The 17,717-nt window shown below is 40.5% G+C and overlaps 5 protein-coding genes across 5 annotated transcripts; 4 read left to right on the top strand and 1 right to left on the bottom strand.

Annotated features, from left to right (window-relative positions):
- The first annotated feature begins 960 nt into the window (after positions 1-960).
- GGS25DRAFT_104735 (PIG-X-domain-containing protein) lies at positions 961-3,548 on the top strand. Its single transcript, XM_049255990.1, has 2 exons — positions 961-2,133; positions 2,216-3,548. Exons 1-2 carry the CDS (start codon positions 1,672-1,674, stop codon positions 3,362-3,364), a joined length of 1,611 nt encoding a protein of 536 aa, XP_049119637.1. The 5' UTR covers positions 961-1,671; the 3' UTR covers positions 3,365-3,548.
- Positions 3,549-3,670: 122 nt separating this feature from the next.
- On the top strand, positions 3,671-5,414 carry GGS25DRAFT_473677 (uncharacterized protein; the record flags this gene model as incomplete). The annotated part of the gene is made up of 3 exons (XM_049259560.1): positions 3,671-4,000; positions 4,061-4,590; positions 4,728-5,414. Coding segments are annotated over exons 1-3 (850 nt in total), but the record flags the coding sequence as incomplete, so codon positions are not given.
- Positions 5,415-5,961: 547 nt separating this feature from the next.
- On the top strand, positions 5,962-7,647 carry GGS25DRAFT_104679 (P-loop containing nucleoside triphosphate hydrolase protein). Its single transcript, XM_049255989.1, has 4 exons — positions 5,962-6,169; positions 6,239-6,421; positions 6,683-7,294; positions 7,368-7,647. The coding sequence occupies exons 1-4, from the start codon at positions 6,107-6,109 to the stop codon at positions 7,503-7,505; spliced, it is 996 nt and encodes a 331-aa protein (XP_049119635.1). The 5' UTR covers positions 5,962-6,106; the 3' UTR covers positions 7,506-7,647.
- On the bottom strand, positions 7,549-9,072 carry GGS25DRAFT_104674 (transcriptional regulation of mitochondrial recombination-domain-containing protein). The gene is made up of 2 exons (XM_049255988.1): positions 8,517-9,072; positions 7,549-8,433 (listed from the first exon to the last, which is right to left on the bottom strand). Exons 1-2 carry the CDS (start codon positions 8,727-8,729, stop codon positions 7,789-7,791), a joined length of 858 nt encoding a protein of 285 aa, XP_049119634.1. The 5' UTR covers positions 8,730-9,072; the 3' UTR covers positions 7,549-7,788.
- A 19-nt stretch (positions 9,073-9,091) lies between these two features.
- GGS25DRAFT_473666 (heat shock protein) lies at positions 9,092-12,590 on the top strand. The gene has a single exon (XM_049259559.1). The coding sequence runs from the start codon at positions 9,722-9,724 to the stop codon at positions 12,497-12,499; it is 2,778 nt and encodes a 925-aa protein (XP_049119633.1). The 5' UTR covers positions 9,092-9,721; the 3' UTR covers positions 12,500-12,590.
- The last annotated feature ends 5,127 nt before the right edge of the window (positions 12,591-17,717 follow it).

Raw genomic sequence — 17,717 nt, 5'->3', positions numbered from 1 at the left:
ATGCCTAGGTACTTACGCAGAATGTACATCATAACAGTCTCTAATCTAATTAGGTAGCCAAGATTTACCTTGGCATTAGAAACTTGATGTCTTTTTTTTTCTTTTTTCTTTTTTCTTTTTTTGCTCTTCTCGAAAATTTATTGCGGTGGTTGGATAGAAGGCTAAAGCCATCAGACCGCCGCTATTATGCTAGGAACCCTAGTGCTCATAGTAACTTGTTATTCAGTTCTTTTCCCACCCGGAGATAATAGCCTTGAAGACAATTCGATTCAGAAAAGTCCAGATACAAACTATTTACCTTAGATCTTTACGATACAACAAGAATGCGCTACTTGAGGCGATCGGCGGAATCGGGACGATTCGGTACATACCTAAGGGAGGTAGTTAGTTATCCGGTACCGTAATTATTACCTTTTCCGGTTCCGCAAAGATTTTCGGCACGGACGCTCGGGCCTCTCTCCAGATATATATCACTTAATATATCACTAGCTGCTACATGTAGACTTAGCCATACCTATCGTATTATAGCCATATCCTGCCGAGTATGTAGTATCGAGGTTGTTCGTGTTGAGAGATTCAATGTGGGTTGGGCAACGAATTAATTAGATTAGATTATGATTTTTCAAGAACTTGTATGAAAGAAAGCTTGAAAGATGAAACTTCAAATGCATGTACCTTCATGCTAGATAGGCAATAGTAGGTACCTAGGCAGGTATATATATAGTCTCGAGAGAGAAGTCGGTGAGTACTGTATGTACATATGTAGGTAACCTGGCAATCACCTGGTAAGCTGGTTAAGTTTGCAGCCTGTTAGAAAGCCAACATGTAAGATAGGAATTCTAATAGGTTACCTACTAAGTAGGGCGGCTATGTGATGAACATGGATTCAAGGATTCTTTTTTTTCTTTTCTTCTCTAGCTTCATGCGAGTGCCCTGTGATGCAGGCGTCTTTTCCAGGCCTTGCAGGAGTGCTGGCAAATAGTCATAGGCCTCCCTGTAGGAAATAAATGGGCCGGCGCCTACTAGATACGTGTAGTTGTCCAGTTGTTCAGTTCAATGTTACGTGGAAAAACGAATTGATCAGTTGCAGTTGCAAGTGCGAAGTCCCCAGCCCCGAGTCGAGTCCCGAATCCCCAATCCCCCATCCCCAGCCCTACCATATGTCCCCAAAGTGCTTAATCCTAGGTAGGGTAGGTAAGGGTACATGGCACTATATGTCCCAAAGTGTGCTAAAGTGTGCAAAAGTGTGCAAAAGTGTGCTAAAGTGTCCCAAACTTTGATGTTCAAAAGAAAAAAATCAATTTAATTCCAGGGCTAGCATGCAGGTATGCAGATATGCAGGTCACTTCCTCCTGCCCAAAGCTTTACAAATGGCGGCCCAATCAACGTCGTTATTACGTGGTCTCCCTGTTGAGAGAAGTTCCGAGGAATAGCAAAGTAGAAAAAGGGTCGCTATTTCCATAGTATTTCGTTGTTGCTTCTTTTTGACCTTTTTTAGAGTTTGATTGCCAAAACCACCCGGGCATCTACCCCATCTACATCTAACACCCCCCAATCTACCCAATCTACCCGCTAAAAGACCCCCCCAAACTTTAAGGGGGAAGCTTATCTAATTAATTTCAATTGTCATATCCATTTAGGAGCTTGGGCCACTTTCTAATTCGACCGACTATGGACACATACATATTACCGCCTCCTCCCTGCGAATACCCATGTGATCAATCTCCCAGGACATACGACATCGTCGACTACAGACTACGTCGTCTCATACCATACAAGATGCGTCAAAGAATCACTTTCTTTCACAAAAATGAGCATGGCATTGATCCGGCTTCCTTGAAGATTTCAGGTCGTTCTTTTTCCGGCCCGGATATCATAGCTGAACGCGAGGAACGGATTACCTTGGCTCTCGAGGAGCTTCCTGTTGAACTTCAAGAGCTGGTTCGGGGATCCCGAGAGTTGTACCTACGATGGCAAGCACCCGATGCCTACGAAACTGTAGGCCCATGGCCCTCAAGGATACCCCCAGGTCTACATATCTTCTACACACCTGGTAACGGCGGGAAGCCTGATGGCGAACGCCTATGTCGCTTATTTCGGGGAGCATTTGGTTCCCTAGATTGCTCCTCATCGGTAAGTCACTATGCCGAGCTTAGTGGCATCATGATCCTTCAACAAGCTAACTGTTTTTCCCCTTCTTCTCTTTCACGAATAGGAATCATTTACAAAACTACCGAGCGATCGATTCACTCATTCAACTGCCTATCAATACTACAGCATTCTAAACGACCTATCCCATTTCGCGTCGTATCTAGAGCACAACATCTGTGCTTCTGGCAATCAAGAATGTGTCACGCGAGCACAGCGAATCGACAGTGCCTATTCTGTGGACTTCTCTTACGATGCAATCTCTCATGTAGTCAAGCTCACAGCTTTATGGCCACGGGAACGACAACCGTTATCTATCGACTCGCATCCACAACATAGGTCCGAAGTGGGTATAATGACGCCGGACACACCACCGCATCTAGAATCACACGAGCTTGGTGTCACAGGCTTGCTCACTGTCGTAGGCGAGGACTCGAAACCGGCGCCGACCTTGTTCTCTTTCCCCTCACGCCACAAGACTGCCACCGACTCAACTTTCCTCTCCAGGTTCCTCCGTCCCTGGGGCTTGCATCCAACGATGCAATTGCGCATCAGCTCCAGCAAACCGCCGATGGAGGGGGCGTCTTGTTCGTTACACGCGTACCTCACCTTACCCCGAACTGTATTCGCCGATAAGTATCAGCTAGGGGATGAGCTATTCTTGGCGTCAAAAAACTTGACTGCGCTACGCTACATCAGTAGGCCAGTGGATCTTGAGGCACCGGACTACGCCATGAGGTCTTGGGGTTCTAGTCTTCTTCTCGAGCTCCAGCCTCCCAACGTCAAGAGTGTTAGGGATGACCATCCCTGGACAGCAGAGATCCCACTTCATCTACGATACTTGTCGCCTGGATCACAAGGATATAAAGATGTCAAAGTACCTTGGCCGGCAGTCTTCTGGGCTTGTACTGCCGAGGATGGCACGAGGTTCCCGAATAATCCATTCGACCGAGTTAATCTAGGCTACGATGGACTATTTGGACCCCGTACCTTGTTTTGGCATATCAATGCAAAACCTGAGGTAGGCGAGAACCTATACCACAAAATACAGGTTCCCGTCCTAGACTTGGCACGGGCCAATGGAATTAACACCGGGACAGCGACCGTGGTCCTGATGGGTTTCTTTTTTGTAGTATGGAAACTCATCTCGGTCTGCTTAGGATCGGGCTATGGTAGACGAAGAAGTAGTAGAAAACTTAAAAGGAAGAGTCTGTAAATTGCACCCAAGAGCATCGTCCAGTCTCTATCTACCTAGGTACTGGGTAGGTATCTAGGCTGGTAAGGGGGATGATTGGTAGGGGGAAGGTATGCTATGAGGGTAAGGTGTTGTGGTAAATACGATGGGTCATTGGAGTCATGTGATTGTGCTACTGGTTACTTGTGTTATGGGGTCGCTTGTTATCCTAACAGGGTCAATACTCAAAGCTAGGGGGCATATTGAATCTTACTTACTAGATAGGTACTAAGTAGGTAAGGCTGCTAGGTACGCGTATATATATACATATTTATCATATACCATACACCATACACCATACACCATATGTATACCTTAGTCCCCATCATAGTATTTTGATAACATCACAATGTTTTCATATATTGTAGCAGGACTTGCTATTTTATTGTTTCTGTACAATCCAGGCACGCAACATATTTCACCGCGTCCAAACCGTCTGCCTCGGACACCTCGGCCTCGCATTAACGAGTCCTTGCTTGCTCTAGATACGGCAAACCAAACAGCCCCGGAGTGTTCCCCTAATTCATATTCGGTGTACATACTTTCCAAGGCACCTATTGTAATTTATATTGAGAATTTCATCTCGGAAGATGAACGATCTCACTTGTTAGAAATTAGGTAGGTTGCGCATCACTGTTCTCATTCTTGGAGTACTGCTTCGCTGCTAACTATCCGTAGCGAGCCGTTGTTTGAGCCTTCAACCGTTACCAACGATGGCCAATCGACACACCGTAATACCACCATTCGCGACTCCGAGGTCGCATTGATACCTCGTACTAACACTGTACGATGCATTGAAGGCCGCGCTCGAGCGGTTCAAGGCTGGCGCAATGATTTATGGATTGAACGCCTTCGTACCCAACGCTACGGCACCGATCAGCATTACTCGCATCACTTTGACTGGGGTTCGGGTGCTCTAGGCTGGGGTCGAGTTAGTAGCTTTATGGCTTGGGTGCAAGCGGACGAGGTTGAGGGAGGCGGGACCGAGTTTCCACTGCTTCAGCGAGAGGCGCCCGATTACCCGTGGTGCCAATGGGTCGAGTGCACCAAGTTGGCTGAGCGTGCGGCTGAGCTTTCACACGCAGACGAGGGACTAGTCACGGGTGTGATATTCAAGCCGGTCGCCGGCAATGCCGTGTACTGGGAGAATTTCCGGCCGGATGGAACCGGGAGAGGGTGGGATGAGACGTGGCATGCGGGTTTGCCAGGTACGTACATGACTTGGCTTTTGTCATTTTCTCTCCTTTCTCCTTTTCCATTTCTCTTCAACCCTAACCCTCATATACAATTTGTGCTGCCTTTGATAAAATAAAGCAACCATCAACTTAACCTTACATTGTTACAGTGAAAAAGGGAACCAAAGTCGGGCTGAATATATGGAGTTGGGGCAGACTAAGTTAGAAGATGAATTTGGTCCGCGCCCATCCCACTTATGACGATATTTATGTCAAGCCAGCCACCAGACAAACCTCCCACATGACTTGTTCGTTCTACGCGTTCTACGAGAGGATTAGGTAGTAGAACTGTAGAACATCATCTTTTCAACAAAGTCGACCTACCTTACCTACTATGTATACTAGGTATAGTTAGTGCTAACAAGTACATACTACTAAGTACGTGATAGATATTCGGTATTCGCCTAAAACAACGCTTAGGAGACTTGGGGGGGGAAAATTCTTAAAGAGCTTAAAGATGACCTCTTTTTTTTCGGGGGGGATTTTCGCCATCCATAGCCATCGGCCCTACTGAGGAGTACATACAAAGTATCCGGTTTATACACGTCTAACCTAGGTTATATTGATCTTCTTCCCTCGAACAGGCCATGTACTACTAAGTACCAGGCATCTAGACTGCATACCCACGCCACCACTTTCAAGTCTTCGCCTTAGCAAAAAGGTTGTTGCACCAATTGTCACACTGCCATACGCTACCTAGTACCTAGTAGTATGTATACTATATAGTAGTAAAATAGTACAGGCTGGTACGTAGCCAGTATAGGAATATAATAGGATATTAGGATTACGGCATTAGGTATTGTATGTATACCTATCCATGTATGACGTAACCTATAGTTTGGGGGTTCGTCTAGAGTTCTCTAGAAACGTTAGGCGTATCCACACCGGGGGCTATTCTTTCTTCCATTACAGAGTGGTATAGTTCTGTACCTGCCTGGCCGATGAAGCTTATTCATCCAATTGGCTTCCCTGTTTAACAAGGTGTTGTAAGCCGTTAACCTTGCCTTACGAAGAAAAAGCTATGTGGGTGGAGTCACCTACTAGGTAGGGTTCTAGAATAGTAGACACTGGACAGAAACAACCTCTTGTTCGGCAAGTACATACTACCTATGTGTAAAGTTACCACCACTGCACCTGCTACTTCTTACTTACATGTATGTACATCAATAATAGTGGTGGTTAGTAGTAGCTTCAGGTAACTTATAAGTCTCTCCAGACTTCCTTGCTCGCTAGGCAGGTTTGCTCAAGAAATTCTCTCTCCTCTTTTATCCCTCGGTCTATTCTTCCAACGAAAACAAAAACATAAAAAAAAAAAATAAAAAAACTCATTCTTCTATCTTAGTAGTCATTCGCAAAGATCAACTATTTTATGCGTGGTGCTCTCTTTAAGTGAAGGAGACTTATCCACAATACCAATCACCTCATTTAACCCATCGATCACAACATCGAAGCCAAAAAGCTTCGACAATTACTACCTACTATTATTACCATGTCTAATAAGCCTGTTTTTGTGGTCACGCACCCACGTGCCTGTTCCACCGCTTTCGAGAGGGTTGGTTCTTAAAACCTGGCTACTGGCTATCCTTGGACTCTGGATTAAACATACTAAAAAATCTGTCAGGTTTTCATGACTCGTCGTGATACTCTCAAATGTGCCCACGAACCGTTTGGAGATAGTTTCTATTACGGCCCTGAGAGGCTCAGTCAGCGGTATGCCGATGACGAGGCGGCCAGGGAAAGCAGTGGCTTTTCCAAGACAACATATCATGATGTCCTCAGCCGGCTGGGAAAAGATGGGAGCGAGGTTCGGAATCTCCTGACGTCCCCAATTGTCCCTGTAAATCCTCGCCACTATCCCCTTATAATTTGATATTCTTCTACCCTGCTCTGGTCGCAAGCGCGATGTCTCTTAACAAATTTTTTCCAAACACTACATATTTGCGGACGATTTCGATTTGAGCGTCGTGCTATGGCCAAGGCGGCGGAGTTGCAATGGCATGAATCCCCTTTTTAACCGATTTTGGGGCCTAACCATGAACTGGGCACTTACACTTCATCCTCACAGGGCAAGCGGGTTTTCATCAAAGATATGGCCTATTACTTGATGCCTCCGGATGGGAAACCGGCAACGATTGTACCGTCCCTGCGCAAGAGTGATGACTACACCGAGGAGGGAAATCCGACGGTGATACCCTTAGAGATCCTCAAACAGTTCCATTGGACTTTCCTCATCCGTCACCCGAGAAGAGGAATCCCCTCATATTTCCGATGCTGCGTGCCTCCGTTAGACGAAGTTACCGGTTTCAAGAAATTCATGCCGAATGAAGCTGGATACGTAGAGCTCTGTCGTCTGTTCAACTATCTGCGTGAGCAAGGAATAGTCGGACCGCGCCTAGCTGGAGAGTCGAGCGGGGAGACGACGAATGGGGAGACAAATGGAAAAAAGGAGGGGCAAGGAGTCACCATCACTATTATCGATGCTGATGATCTCCTTGACCACCCGGAACCCGTTGTCAAGGCCTTCTGCAAGGAGACCGGTATCGATTTCTCGCCCGACATGCTGAAATGGGACGACGAGGACAATCAGAAGTATGTCTCTGACGCTTTTGCGAAATGGAATGGGTTTCACAACGACGCCATCAGTAGCAAGAGCCTCACTGCGAGGACCAAGGCTCATGTAAGTTCCGACTGATTTCCAGATCCATTCGAACTCAGCTTGATTTTTATTTGCTAACCATGTTTGAAACCAGAAAACTGTCACCGACGAATCTGAAAACGAGGAGTGGAGACAGAAGTACGGCGAGGAAGCCCAAAGAGTTATTAGGGCTTGCGTAGATGAGAACGTGTCGCACTACGAGTATCTCAAGTCCTTCGCACTAAAATTTTAAATTACTCTGGTGTTGTTTTCTTGGGGGGTACTCTTCTTTTCTTTTGGGTTATTGGGTTGCCCCCTCTATGCTTAGGGTTGGCAGTGTTCATTGGAATATATAATACATTGATGGCATACCTACTAGAATACAGCGTCTCCAGACCTGTACCATATAATGTACTTAGGATGCTAGGAAGAGAGAATGATGATCAATATGCTCAACTGCGGAAGCTGTATTGATAGCAGTTGATCTCCTCGTCGCGTAATGGGTCTTATTTAGAGGTGGTCTTCGTATCTGATCCTCATTGGGGTTGCTCTTTTGGTTCTGCTTGCTTCGGATCTGATTTTTCGGGTGCTGATTCCTGATCCTCTTCTCGATCTTCCTCTTCATCCCCCTTTTCATTCTCCTCCTCTGTGCCCTCGTCCAGTAACTTCTCTAATGCTGCATCCTCAAAGCGGTAGTGGGTGACATTGGAGGTCCAACTTCGTGCGTGTTTGTGGTTTTGAATGTCCGTCCACCAAACTTCAGCCTTTACTCGTGCCTTGACAACTCCGTCTTCGTCCCTCACGATTGTGTCTTCTCCCACGTCCAGGATAGCAAGTTCTTTGGGGTCTTCCGTCACCTTCTGCCATATCTTGTTGCCCTTGCCCTGGCCCCCAAGGATGGCAGCCATGTCGGCAATCGTGTTGATCCTCTGGTCGTTGATCTTTCTTCCCCGCTCGTGCCTATTCAACGGTTTCCCTTCCTTGTTATATAACAAGCTGTCTTCCCAATACAGCTCGTGCAGCTTTTTGCATTCCATCAGGAGGTTGTACACACTCCTGCCCACTACGCCGCAGCCCTCGGGGATCTGAATCATGGCGAGGGGGCGCCAGTAGTCTCTTCGGAATTTAGAGGGCTTAAGTTTCTTGCCGGTGAATGGGAGCTGCCGTAACGCTTTGTGCGCCTTTAGGTCAAGTATTAGAATCAGCGTCTTGGACCTATTGAGAAAGAAAGAAAAGAGTATAACTCTATAACCCAAAACCATACCTTGAGCACCGGGCCAGTAGAATACACGGTGTGGCCGTCGAGGAAGTGAGAAAATACCCATAACTTTTCGCCATGATGTGCCAGCGGGGTGGATGCTTCTATTTCCCTTCGTCTTTCCTCTGTCATTGTGGAACTAAAACGAACGCTCGTCCGCGTAAAACCAAAGGACAGCCTGCCCAGCTGGGAAATTATGGAATTGGATCTTAAAGCCATCGTGGGAAATTGCGTCGTCAAGCTCTGTTATTGTCAACTTAAGCGGACTGCTCTAATTGAGCTTGGAAGACTTTGAATATTCATTCATCGATAAGTTTTGAAAAAATTCCATTTTCCACTTGCGACAGTTAGTTAGTGGGTACAAGGTTCTTAGTACCTACTACTGTGCATGTACTGCTAGTACATGTACTATGTACTATGTATCATTGATAGGTATGTATGACACGGCCCACACGGGTTGTATGCAAGTAACTTATCGTTATCGCATACATGTAGTTAAATGTACTTGTACTGTAACTACATAACTCCTACATGTAGGTTAGTACTATGCGTAGTATTTGGTGGGCACCTGACTTTATAATGGTTGAGCGCCGCGATTGGACAGAGCTTTTAAAGTTTCGTCAGGCAGGTAAGGCAGGTAGGGCAGTCAGCGACCCGCTACCCCACCACTACCTGGTAGTACCTAGTAGAAGCTTCGCAAACGTTCTACAACAAACTCGAAGCTTCCTAAACGTCTGATGATGTAGCCAAAGCCTGGTTGGAACCTGCGAGGAACCTATTGAACCTATTAGGAACTTGCTAGGAACATAAACAGATGACCAGAAGTGCCTGGATACCTGAAGTAAGCACGAGTAGATTTCTGAAACCATTTCCTGTTTCCGTCATCATCGCATGTTTCCTCTCCACTTCTACTTTTCTAGTTTTCCACCAAGCAAGATAAATACAAACCTTCATATCTTGACTCTTACCATCGTTCTTCTTCTTTTTCTTCACTTGATTTCATTAGACACAGATCGACTGTTCATATTCATTGATACCCCATTATTACGATTACTTCATTTCAGAACAAAAGGCAGAGCCTGATACATTACGGGTTCTTTCATAACATAATCAAACCATTCTATCCAACACTCTACATATTCAATATCGAGCTCTACACACATCCATCCCACTGAGCCACCGATACTGATAGAAAAAATACCACACTCACAATGACTTCACGAATGGAGTTCACAGACCGGGGCAAGAAGGCCCTGGAGGATGCTATGGCATTAGCCGAACAATATGCTCACTCCCAGCTACTGCCAATCCATCTCGCTGTCTCTCTTCTGGACCCTCCGCCTGATCCTTCCAAGGACCAACAAAATGCCGTACCAGGCACTACTCATAGTCTCTTCAAGCAAGTAGTTGAGAGAGCCCATGGCGACCCGCAACTTCTTGACAGAGCCCTCAAGAGGATATTGGTCCGTCTGCCGAGTCAGGACCCTCCGCCGGAGACCGTATCTATGTCACCTACCTTCAACACCATTCTCAGGAAGGCTCAGGAGCTGCAGAAGACGCAGAAGGACACTTACATCGCAGTCGACCATCTCATTACTGCGCTTGCCGAAGATGCAACCATCGCTGGCGCTCTGAAAGACGCCAATATCCCCAAACCCAAGCTAGTTCAAGAGGCTGTTCAGACCATCCGCGGGACGAAGAGGGTGGACTCGAAAACTGCCGACACCGAAGAGGAGCATGAGAATCTTGCCAAGTTCACTATCGACATGACAGCCATGGCAAGGGAAGGCAAAATGGACCCTGTCATTGGCAGAGAGGAGGAGATTCGACGAGTTATCCGAATCCTCTCGCGGCGAACCAAGAACAACCCCGTACTAATTGGTGAACCCGGTGTGGGTAAGACTACCGTCGTCGAAGGCTTGGCTCAACGGATCGTCAATGCCGACATCCCCGATAACCTTGCCGCCTGCAAACTGCTATCTCTAGATGTCGGTGCTTTAGTTGCTGGAAGCAAGTACCGTGGTGAATTTGAAGAAAGAATGAAGGGAGTTTTAAAGGAAATCACCGAGTCTAAAGAGATGATCGTTCTATTCGTTGACGAAATCCACCTACTAATGGGCGCGGGAGCTTCTGGTGAGGGTGGCATGGATGCCGCCAATCTGCTCAAGCCTATGCTGGCTCGTGGACAATTACACTGCATTGGTGCTACTACCCTTGCCGAGTATCGAAAGTACATTGAGAAAGACGCTGCTTTCGAACGACGATTCCAACAGGTTATAGTAAAGGAACCCTCTATCCCTGAGACTATCTCCATTCTTCGAGGTCTCAAGGAGAAGTACGAAGTTCACCATGGTGTGAGCATCGCCGACGCTGCCATCGTCGCTGCCGCGAATCTGGCTGGCCGATATCTCACTTCCCGTCGCCTACCGGATTCTGCAGTTGACCTGGTCGATGAGGCCGCCGCAGCTGTCAGGGTTGCCCGAGAGTCCCAACCCGAGATTATCGATTCTCTGGAGCGTAAATTACGCCAACTTAGGATTGAGATCCATGCTTTGTCCCGAGAGAAGGATGATGCCTCCAAGGCTCGGCTCCAAGTTGCCAAGCAAGACGCAGAGAACGTTGAAGAGGAATTGAGACCGCTCCGAGAAAAGTATGAGCGCGAACGAAAGCGCGGAAAGGACATTCAAGAGGCGAAGATGAAGCTTGATCGGCTCAAGGTAAAGATGGAGGATGCAGCCCGAATGGGAGATCACGCTGCAGCTGCAGATCTCCAATACTATGCCATTCCCGAACAAGAGAGCGCTATTAAAGAGCTCGAGCGCCAGAAGGCCGCTGCTGACGCCGCTCTCAACAATAACGACACGGGTGGCTCCATGGTCACAGATGTTGTGGGACCAGACCAGATTAACGAAATTGTCTCTCGCTGGACTGGCATTCCCGTCACAAGGCTCAAGACTTCGGAGAAGGAAAAGCTCATTCACATGGAGAAGGCTCTCGGAAAGATCGTTGTCGGACAGAAGGAAGCTGTCCAGGCCGTCTCCAACGCCATTCGTCTGCAGCGATCTGGACTTAGCAATCCCAATCAACCACCCAGCTTCCTCTTCTGCGGTCCGTCCGGAACTGGCAAGACTCTGTTAACCAAGGCTTTGGCAGAGTTCTTGTTTGATGATCCGAAGGCAATGATACGATTTGACATGTCCGAGTACCAGGAACGTCATTCTCTAAGTAGGATGATTGGCGCACCACCTGGATACGTCGGACATGATGCCGGTGGACAGTTGACCGAGGCCCTCCGTCGGAAACCGTTCTCTATCCTGCTATTTGACGAAGTGGAGAAGGCTGCCAAGGAAATATTAACCGTCCTCTTGCAACTCATGGACGACGGTAGGATTACAGACGGTCAAGGTCGTGTCGTGGACGCAAAGAATTGCATCGTGGTCATGACTTCGAACTTGGGCGCAGAGTACTTAGCTCGGCCGGCCGGTAGGGACGGAAAGATCGACGCCACCACTCGGGAGTTGGTCACGACCGCGCTGCGTAACTACTTTTTACCCGAATTCCTCAACCGTATCAACTCTACCGTGATCTTCAACAGACTTACAAGACGTGAGATCCGCAGAATTGTTGACCTGCGACTTTCTGAGATCCAGAAGCGGTTGGCAGACAACGACCGCAACGTCTTCATCGAGGTCACGGAAGAGGCTAAGGATTACTTGGGTAACGCGGGATACTCGCCTGCGTACGGTGCTAGGCCACTGGCTAGACTAATCGAGCAAGAAGTTCTCAACCGTCTAGCTGTTCTGATCCTCCGGGGAAGTATCAGAGACGGTGAATCCGCTCGTGTCGTAATGGTAGGTAACAAGATACAAGTCTTGCCTAACCACACAGACAGCGAATTGGATGATGATGAAGACATGTTAATAGATGAGGAAGACGCGGTGGAGGATATCATTGCCGATGGCATGGATGAGGATATTTATGACGATTAAAGTGATAATACGGTATTAAATATTAGGTTCACGAGTAATAAAAAATAAAACTTTTAATTAATAAAAAGTAACATTAAATTCGCAATAAAAATGTAAGGCCTTAAGACCTTATAAGGCTTTTTAAGCCTTATAAGCCTTATAAACTTTAATGTTTTAAATGTTACGTGATTTTTTTATAAAAATAAGGATTAAATAAAGTTAATATATTAAATAAAGTATATTTAATTTAAAGTTTTGCTATCCGCACTTTATAAAATTATTATCGGAGCTTATTTGCATTTTAATATATAAGAAAATGTTTAACGTTTAAACGTTATTAGTTTAAGCTTTTTAACTAGCTTTAATTAAAAGATTTAATATAATTTTTAATATAAGAATTAGATTAAAATGCATTTAAGACCATTAAAATTGCCTTAATTAAAGCTTTTAAACGATATATAATTTAAATTAATATAATCGATAATTATAAAGTTATTTAAGTTAAAAAATTATAATTTACCTTAAAAAAGGTATAAATTAAAATGGTTTATGCATTATATAATGCCCCTCGGCTAGCGTTACGTTAACGATAAAGCGTTTATTTTAATCTTTTTTAAATAATTTTACAACTATTAATTATATTAATTTAAAATATATATCATTTAAACCGTTTAATTAAGTTAATTTAAAAGATATAAAATGTATTTTAATTTAAGTTTTAGATTAAAAGTTGTGTTAAATCTTTTAATTAAAGTTAATTAAAAAGCTTAAACTAATAATCCTTAAACGTTAATTTTAAATATATTAAGGTGTGAATAAGCTTTAATAATAATTTTATAAGGTGTAAATAATAAAACTTTAAAAAAATAAAAACATTTAAAACTTTTATTTAATATAAAATAATAAATTAAAAGTAATATTAAATCCGTAATAAGAATATATATATTTCGTTTGTAATATTACTTAATCTCTCATATAAATTTAAGTATGCGCATAAATACCACTACCACACCTAACTTAACGCCACTTTAAATCCGGCTTAACCTATTTAAACAATTTTTTATAAATCCGTAAAAACATTTATCTTTATCGCCTCGACAAGACGGATTAATTAATATATATTTTAAATCTCAGAAAATTTAATTAATCGAAATATTAATTAATTTTTAATTAATTTCTTCGAGCGTTATTATATGATATCTTAAATTAAAGTGGTAACGTAAATAACTTATACGCGGTACCGGTCGTAACTTTAACTATTTATAACTTTTATAATAAAGTAATTATAAGCGTATAATTAGGATTAATTCGATCCTTAAATTTAAAGCTTTAAATTAACACCTTTAATTAAAAATTTGAAAATGGTTTAAATGGGTTGCAATTAATTAAGTATTTAATATATATTAAAGTTATTAAACCTATGCTATTAACGCTATATTACGGATAAAAAGTTAAATACTTTTACTACGGATTTAATATTACTTTAAATTAATAACCTTAAAAAATATACGATTTATAATTTTCAAATTTAACCGACACACTTATAATAAGTCTTTATTTTTAATAATAAAAGTTATAACTTAATAAAAATTTTAATAATTTAAGGTTATTATAAAAAATAATAATAATAATAAAATAAATAATAATAATAATAAATTAAAAAACCTCTTTTTAATATATAATTAATAAAGTAAAATCTCGATAAAAAGAAAATAAATAAATAAGAAAAATAATAAAATAAAAAAAAATTACAAGTTTTTTAAAAAATTTAAAAACCTTTTTATAATAATTAAAATCGTTAACAAAATAAAAACAAATTTAAAAAAAATAAAATAAAATTATTAAATATTAATTTTAATATAAATATCGTAAAATTAAATTAAAAAAACTTATATTAAAAAAATTAATTAAGAGTTTTACTATTTACACCTTATAAAATTGCTATTAAAACTTATTTACACCTTAATATATAAGAAATTAACGTTTAAAAGCCGTTAATTTAAATTTTTTACCTAATTTTTATTAACAAATTTAATATAACTTTAAACTTAAAAATCTAATTAAAATATATCTAAGGCTATTAAAACCGTTTTAATTAAAACTTTTAAACGATATATATTTTAAATTAACGCGATAAATAATTATAAAATTATTTAAAAAAAAATAAAATAAACGTTTTATCATTAATATAACGTTAACCGATATTATATAATGCATAAACTATTTTAACTTATATCATTTTTAAAATACTTTTTAATCTTTAAATTTAAATAATTTCGCAACTATTAATCGTATTAATTTAAAACATATATTATTTAAGCCGTTTAATTAAATTAATTTAAACGATATTAAATACGCTTTAATTAAAGTTTTAAAATAAAAGTTATATTAGATTTTTTAATTAAAGCTAAATAGAAAACTTGGATTAATAATATTTAAACGCTAAGCTTTTAATATATTAAAATATAAATAAACTCCGATAATAATTTTATAAAATGTAAATAATAAAACTTTTAATTAAAATCTAAAAATCTTAATTATCTATTTATATATTTAACTATTTTTAATAAAAGAAACGTTTAAAAACATATAATAAATAACTTTATTATAACATTAATTATAATATAATTAATAATGAGTGTTACTATCCGTACTCCTATTTTTTGCTATCGGGGCTTTATTCGTACTTCTATACATCCCATACAGCCCTTAAACCTTAAATCCGGGCCTAATCTAGCGCCCCTAGCGCCCCCAGCTGCCCACATCAATTGAATCCAAATAACTCTCTGAAACATATAGCTACAAACGTGCAACCGGATTCAATTAAAAGACAATTCAATTAATAATTGATTGATACCGGTCGCAGAATGGGGCGATACTCGGTCGCAAAGTTATTCAAGAAAGTAGGTGGCAGCCCGGGAAGCACGTGACAGCCCTTAGAGCCACACTAAGGGCCCTTAGCGCTCTTAGAGCCCTTAAACCCAAACCTTATTCAACAGTTTCAACCTTGAATAACTTTCCAACCACATCTCGCACCAAGATGCAACCGGATTCAATTGAAAGAGAATCTAATTACCGATTGATTGATACCAGCCGCGATCTGAGGCGATACGTGGTCGAAGAGTTATGTTGGTATTTGTCTCGACAGCAGTCACGTGACACTTCTTAGCGTGGCCCGAGCGGCTCTAGGGCTCTTAGGCGGCTCTAAGGGCCCTTAGCGTGGCACCAAGAGCTCTTAGTGTGGCTTTAAGGTTAGTCACGTGCCGCCCGGCTTGCCACCTACTTTCTTGAATAACTTTGCAACCACGTATCGCCTCAATTTGAGACCTATATCAATCAATCGGTAATTGAATGCGCTTTCAATTGAATTTGGTTGCACGTTTGTAGCTATATGTTTCAGAGAGTTATTTGGATTCAATTGATGTGGGTAGCTGGGGGCGCTAGATTAGGCCCGGATTTAAAGTTTTAGGGGATGTATAGGAGTGCGAATAAGGCCCTGATAGCAAAAAATAGGAGTACGGATAGCAACACTCTTAATAATAACTTAAGCTTTTTATTAATATATATCTTTTTAAACTTTAAAATCTATTATATTAATATTTATTTTTAAAATAAATAATAAGGTATAAAGTTTAAAACTTAATATAACTTTATTTAATGATTTTTTAAATATTAAATAATAAAAGTTATTAAAATTATATTAAAAAGCGTTTAACATTTTATTTTAAAGAATATTAAAAAAGGCGACATATTAAAATTTTATTATAATTTTAATATTTTAATTATACCTTTCGTTTATATTATTTATTTAAATATAATAACTTATTATTATAATAATTTTAATGTTATTATAACGTTAAAATATTTATTATACTTTATTAATAAACTTTTAATTTTTATTTGTAATTATTTTTATTAAAAAATTTTAATTTGTTATAATAAGTATTTTATAAAACATTTTAGCTTAATTTTTAATAATATATATTAAATGTTTAAAAATTAAGAGTTTTGTTATATGTATTACTTATTTTTGCTATTAGGCCTTTAGGTGCATTATTATTAAGTATTGTATATCTCATAAGTTTATTAAATCTTAAAAGCCGGGGCTTATCTAAACTATTTATCCTATCCCTTTAAATAACTTTTCAACCATATGTCGCACCACGATATAACCAAATTTAATCAAAAGGGCGTTTAATTATCGATTGATTGATGTAGGCCTTAAATTGAGGCAATATATGGTCGCAAAGTTATTCAAGTAAATAGGTGGCAGGACGGGAGGCATATGATCACCTTTGGAACCACACTATAGGCCCTTAGCGCCCTTAGAGCCCTTAAACCCAAACCTTATTCAACAGCTTTAACTTTAGATAACTCCCTGAAACAAATAGCTACAAACGTACAACCGGTTTTAATTGAAAAAGAATTCAATTATTAATTGATTAATACCGGCCACACTTTAAGGCGATACGTGGTTAAAAAGTTATGTTAATATTTGTCTCGAGGATAGTCATGTGTTACTCCTTAGCATAACCCCAAGCAGCTTTAGGGCCTTTAGGCGGCTCTAAGGGTCCCTAACCTGGCCCTAAGACATCTTAATACGGCCCTAAGAGCTCTTAATGTGGCTCTAAAGGGGATCACGTGCCTCCCAAGCTGCCACCTATCTACCTAAATAACTTTACAACCATATATCGCCTCAATTTAAGACCTATATCAATCAATTCATAATTGGATTCTCTTTCAATTAAATATTATTGCATCATAATAAGACATATGGTTAAAAAGCTATTTAGATTATTTAGATTAAATTAAGGTAGGCAGCTAGCGCCGTTAGAGGCGCTAGATTAGGCCCGGATTTTAAAATTTAAGGCATATACCGATACCTAAAGGTAGTGCACCTAAGGCCCCAATAGCAAAAATAGGTAGTGCACATAACAAAACTTAAAATTAATAAGGTTTTTTATTAAATTTATTAATAATTATTATAAAAGAATTATAATAATTATAGCTTAATATATGCTATATAATCTCCTTAATATTAATTTTAAGTAAGTTAATTATTAATAAGGTTATTTATTATATGTTTTCAAATGTTTTTTTTATTAAAAGTAGTTAAATATATAAGTAAATAGTTAAGATCTTTAGATTTTAATTAATTTTTTTAATATAAGCTTTTTTAATTTAATTTTACGATATCCGTATTAAAATTAATATTTAATAGTTTTATTTTATTCCTTTT

The sequence above is a fragment of the Hypoxylon fragiforme genome (assembly GCF_022984875.1).
Source record: "Hypoxylon fragiforme strain CBS 206.31 chromosome Unknown GGS25scaffold_2, whole genome shotgun sequence".
NCBI lineage: Eukaryota > Fungi > Ascomycota > Sordariomycetes > Xylariales > Hypoxylaceae > Hypoxylon > Hypoxylon fragiforme.
The sequence above is the reverse complement of the archived record's forward strand: the minus strand, read 5'-3'. Positions and strand labels throughout refer to the sequence as shown.

What these genes read in the sequence shown, in the direction of transcription:
- GGS25DRAFT_104679 (XM_049255989.1), top strand. Translation starts at nt 6,107, where the DNA reads ATGTCTAATAAGCCTGTTTTTGTGGTCACGCACCCACGTGCCTGTTCC. An exon ending in GTTCCACCGCTTTCGAGAGG is followed by an intron (nt 6,170 to 6,238) that starts GTTGGTTCTTAA and finishes AAAATCTGTCAG; the next exon opens with GTTTTCATGACTCGTCGTGA. An exon ending in TGGGAAAAGATGGGAGCGAG is followed by an intron (nt 6,422 to 6,682) that starts GTTCGGAATCTC and finishes TCATCCTCACAG; the next exon opens with GGCAAGCGGGTTTTCATCAA.
- GGS25DRAFT_104735 (XM_049255990.1), top strand. Translation starts at nt 1,672, where the DNA reads ATGGACACATACATATTACCGCCTCCTCCCTGCGAATACCCATGTGAT. An exon ending in CCCTAGATTGCTCCTCATCG is followed by an intron (nt 2,134 to 2,215) that starts GTAAGTCACTAT and finishes TTTCACGAATAG; the next exon opens with GAATCATTTACAAAACTACC.
- GGS25DRAFT_473666 (XM_049259559.1), top strand. Translation starts at nt 9,722, where the DNA reads ATGACTTCACGAATGGAGTTCACAGACCGGGGCAAGAAGGCCCTGGAG.
- GGS25DRAFT_104674 (XM_049255988.1), bottom strand. Translation starts at nt 8,729, where the DNA reads ATGGCTTTAAGATCCAATTCCATAATTTCCCAGCTGGGCAGGCTGTCC. An exon ending in CTACTGGCCCGGTGCTCAAG is followed by an intron (nt 8,434 to 8,516) that starts GTATGGTTTTGG and finishes CTTGACCTAAAG; the next exon opens with GCGCACAAAGCGTTACGGCA.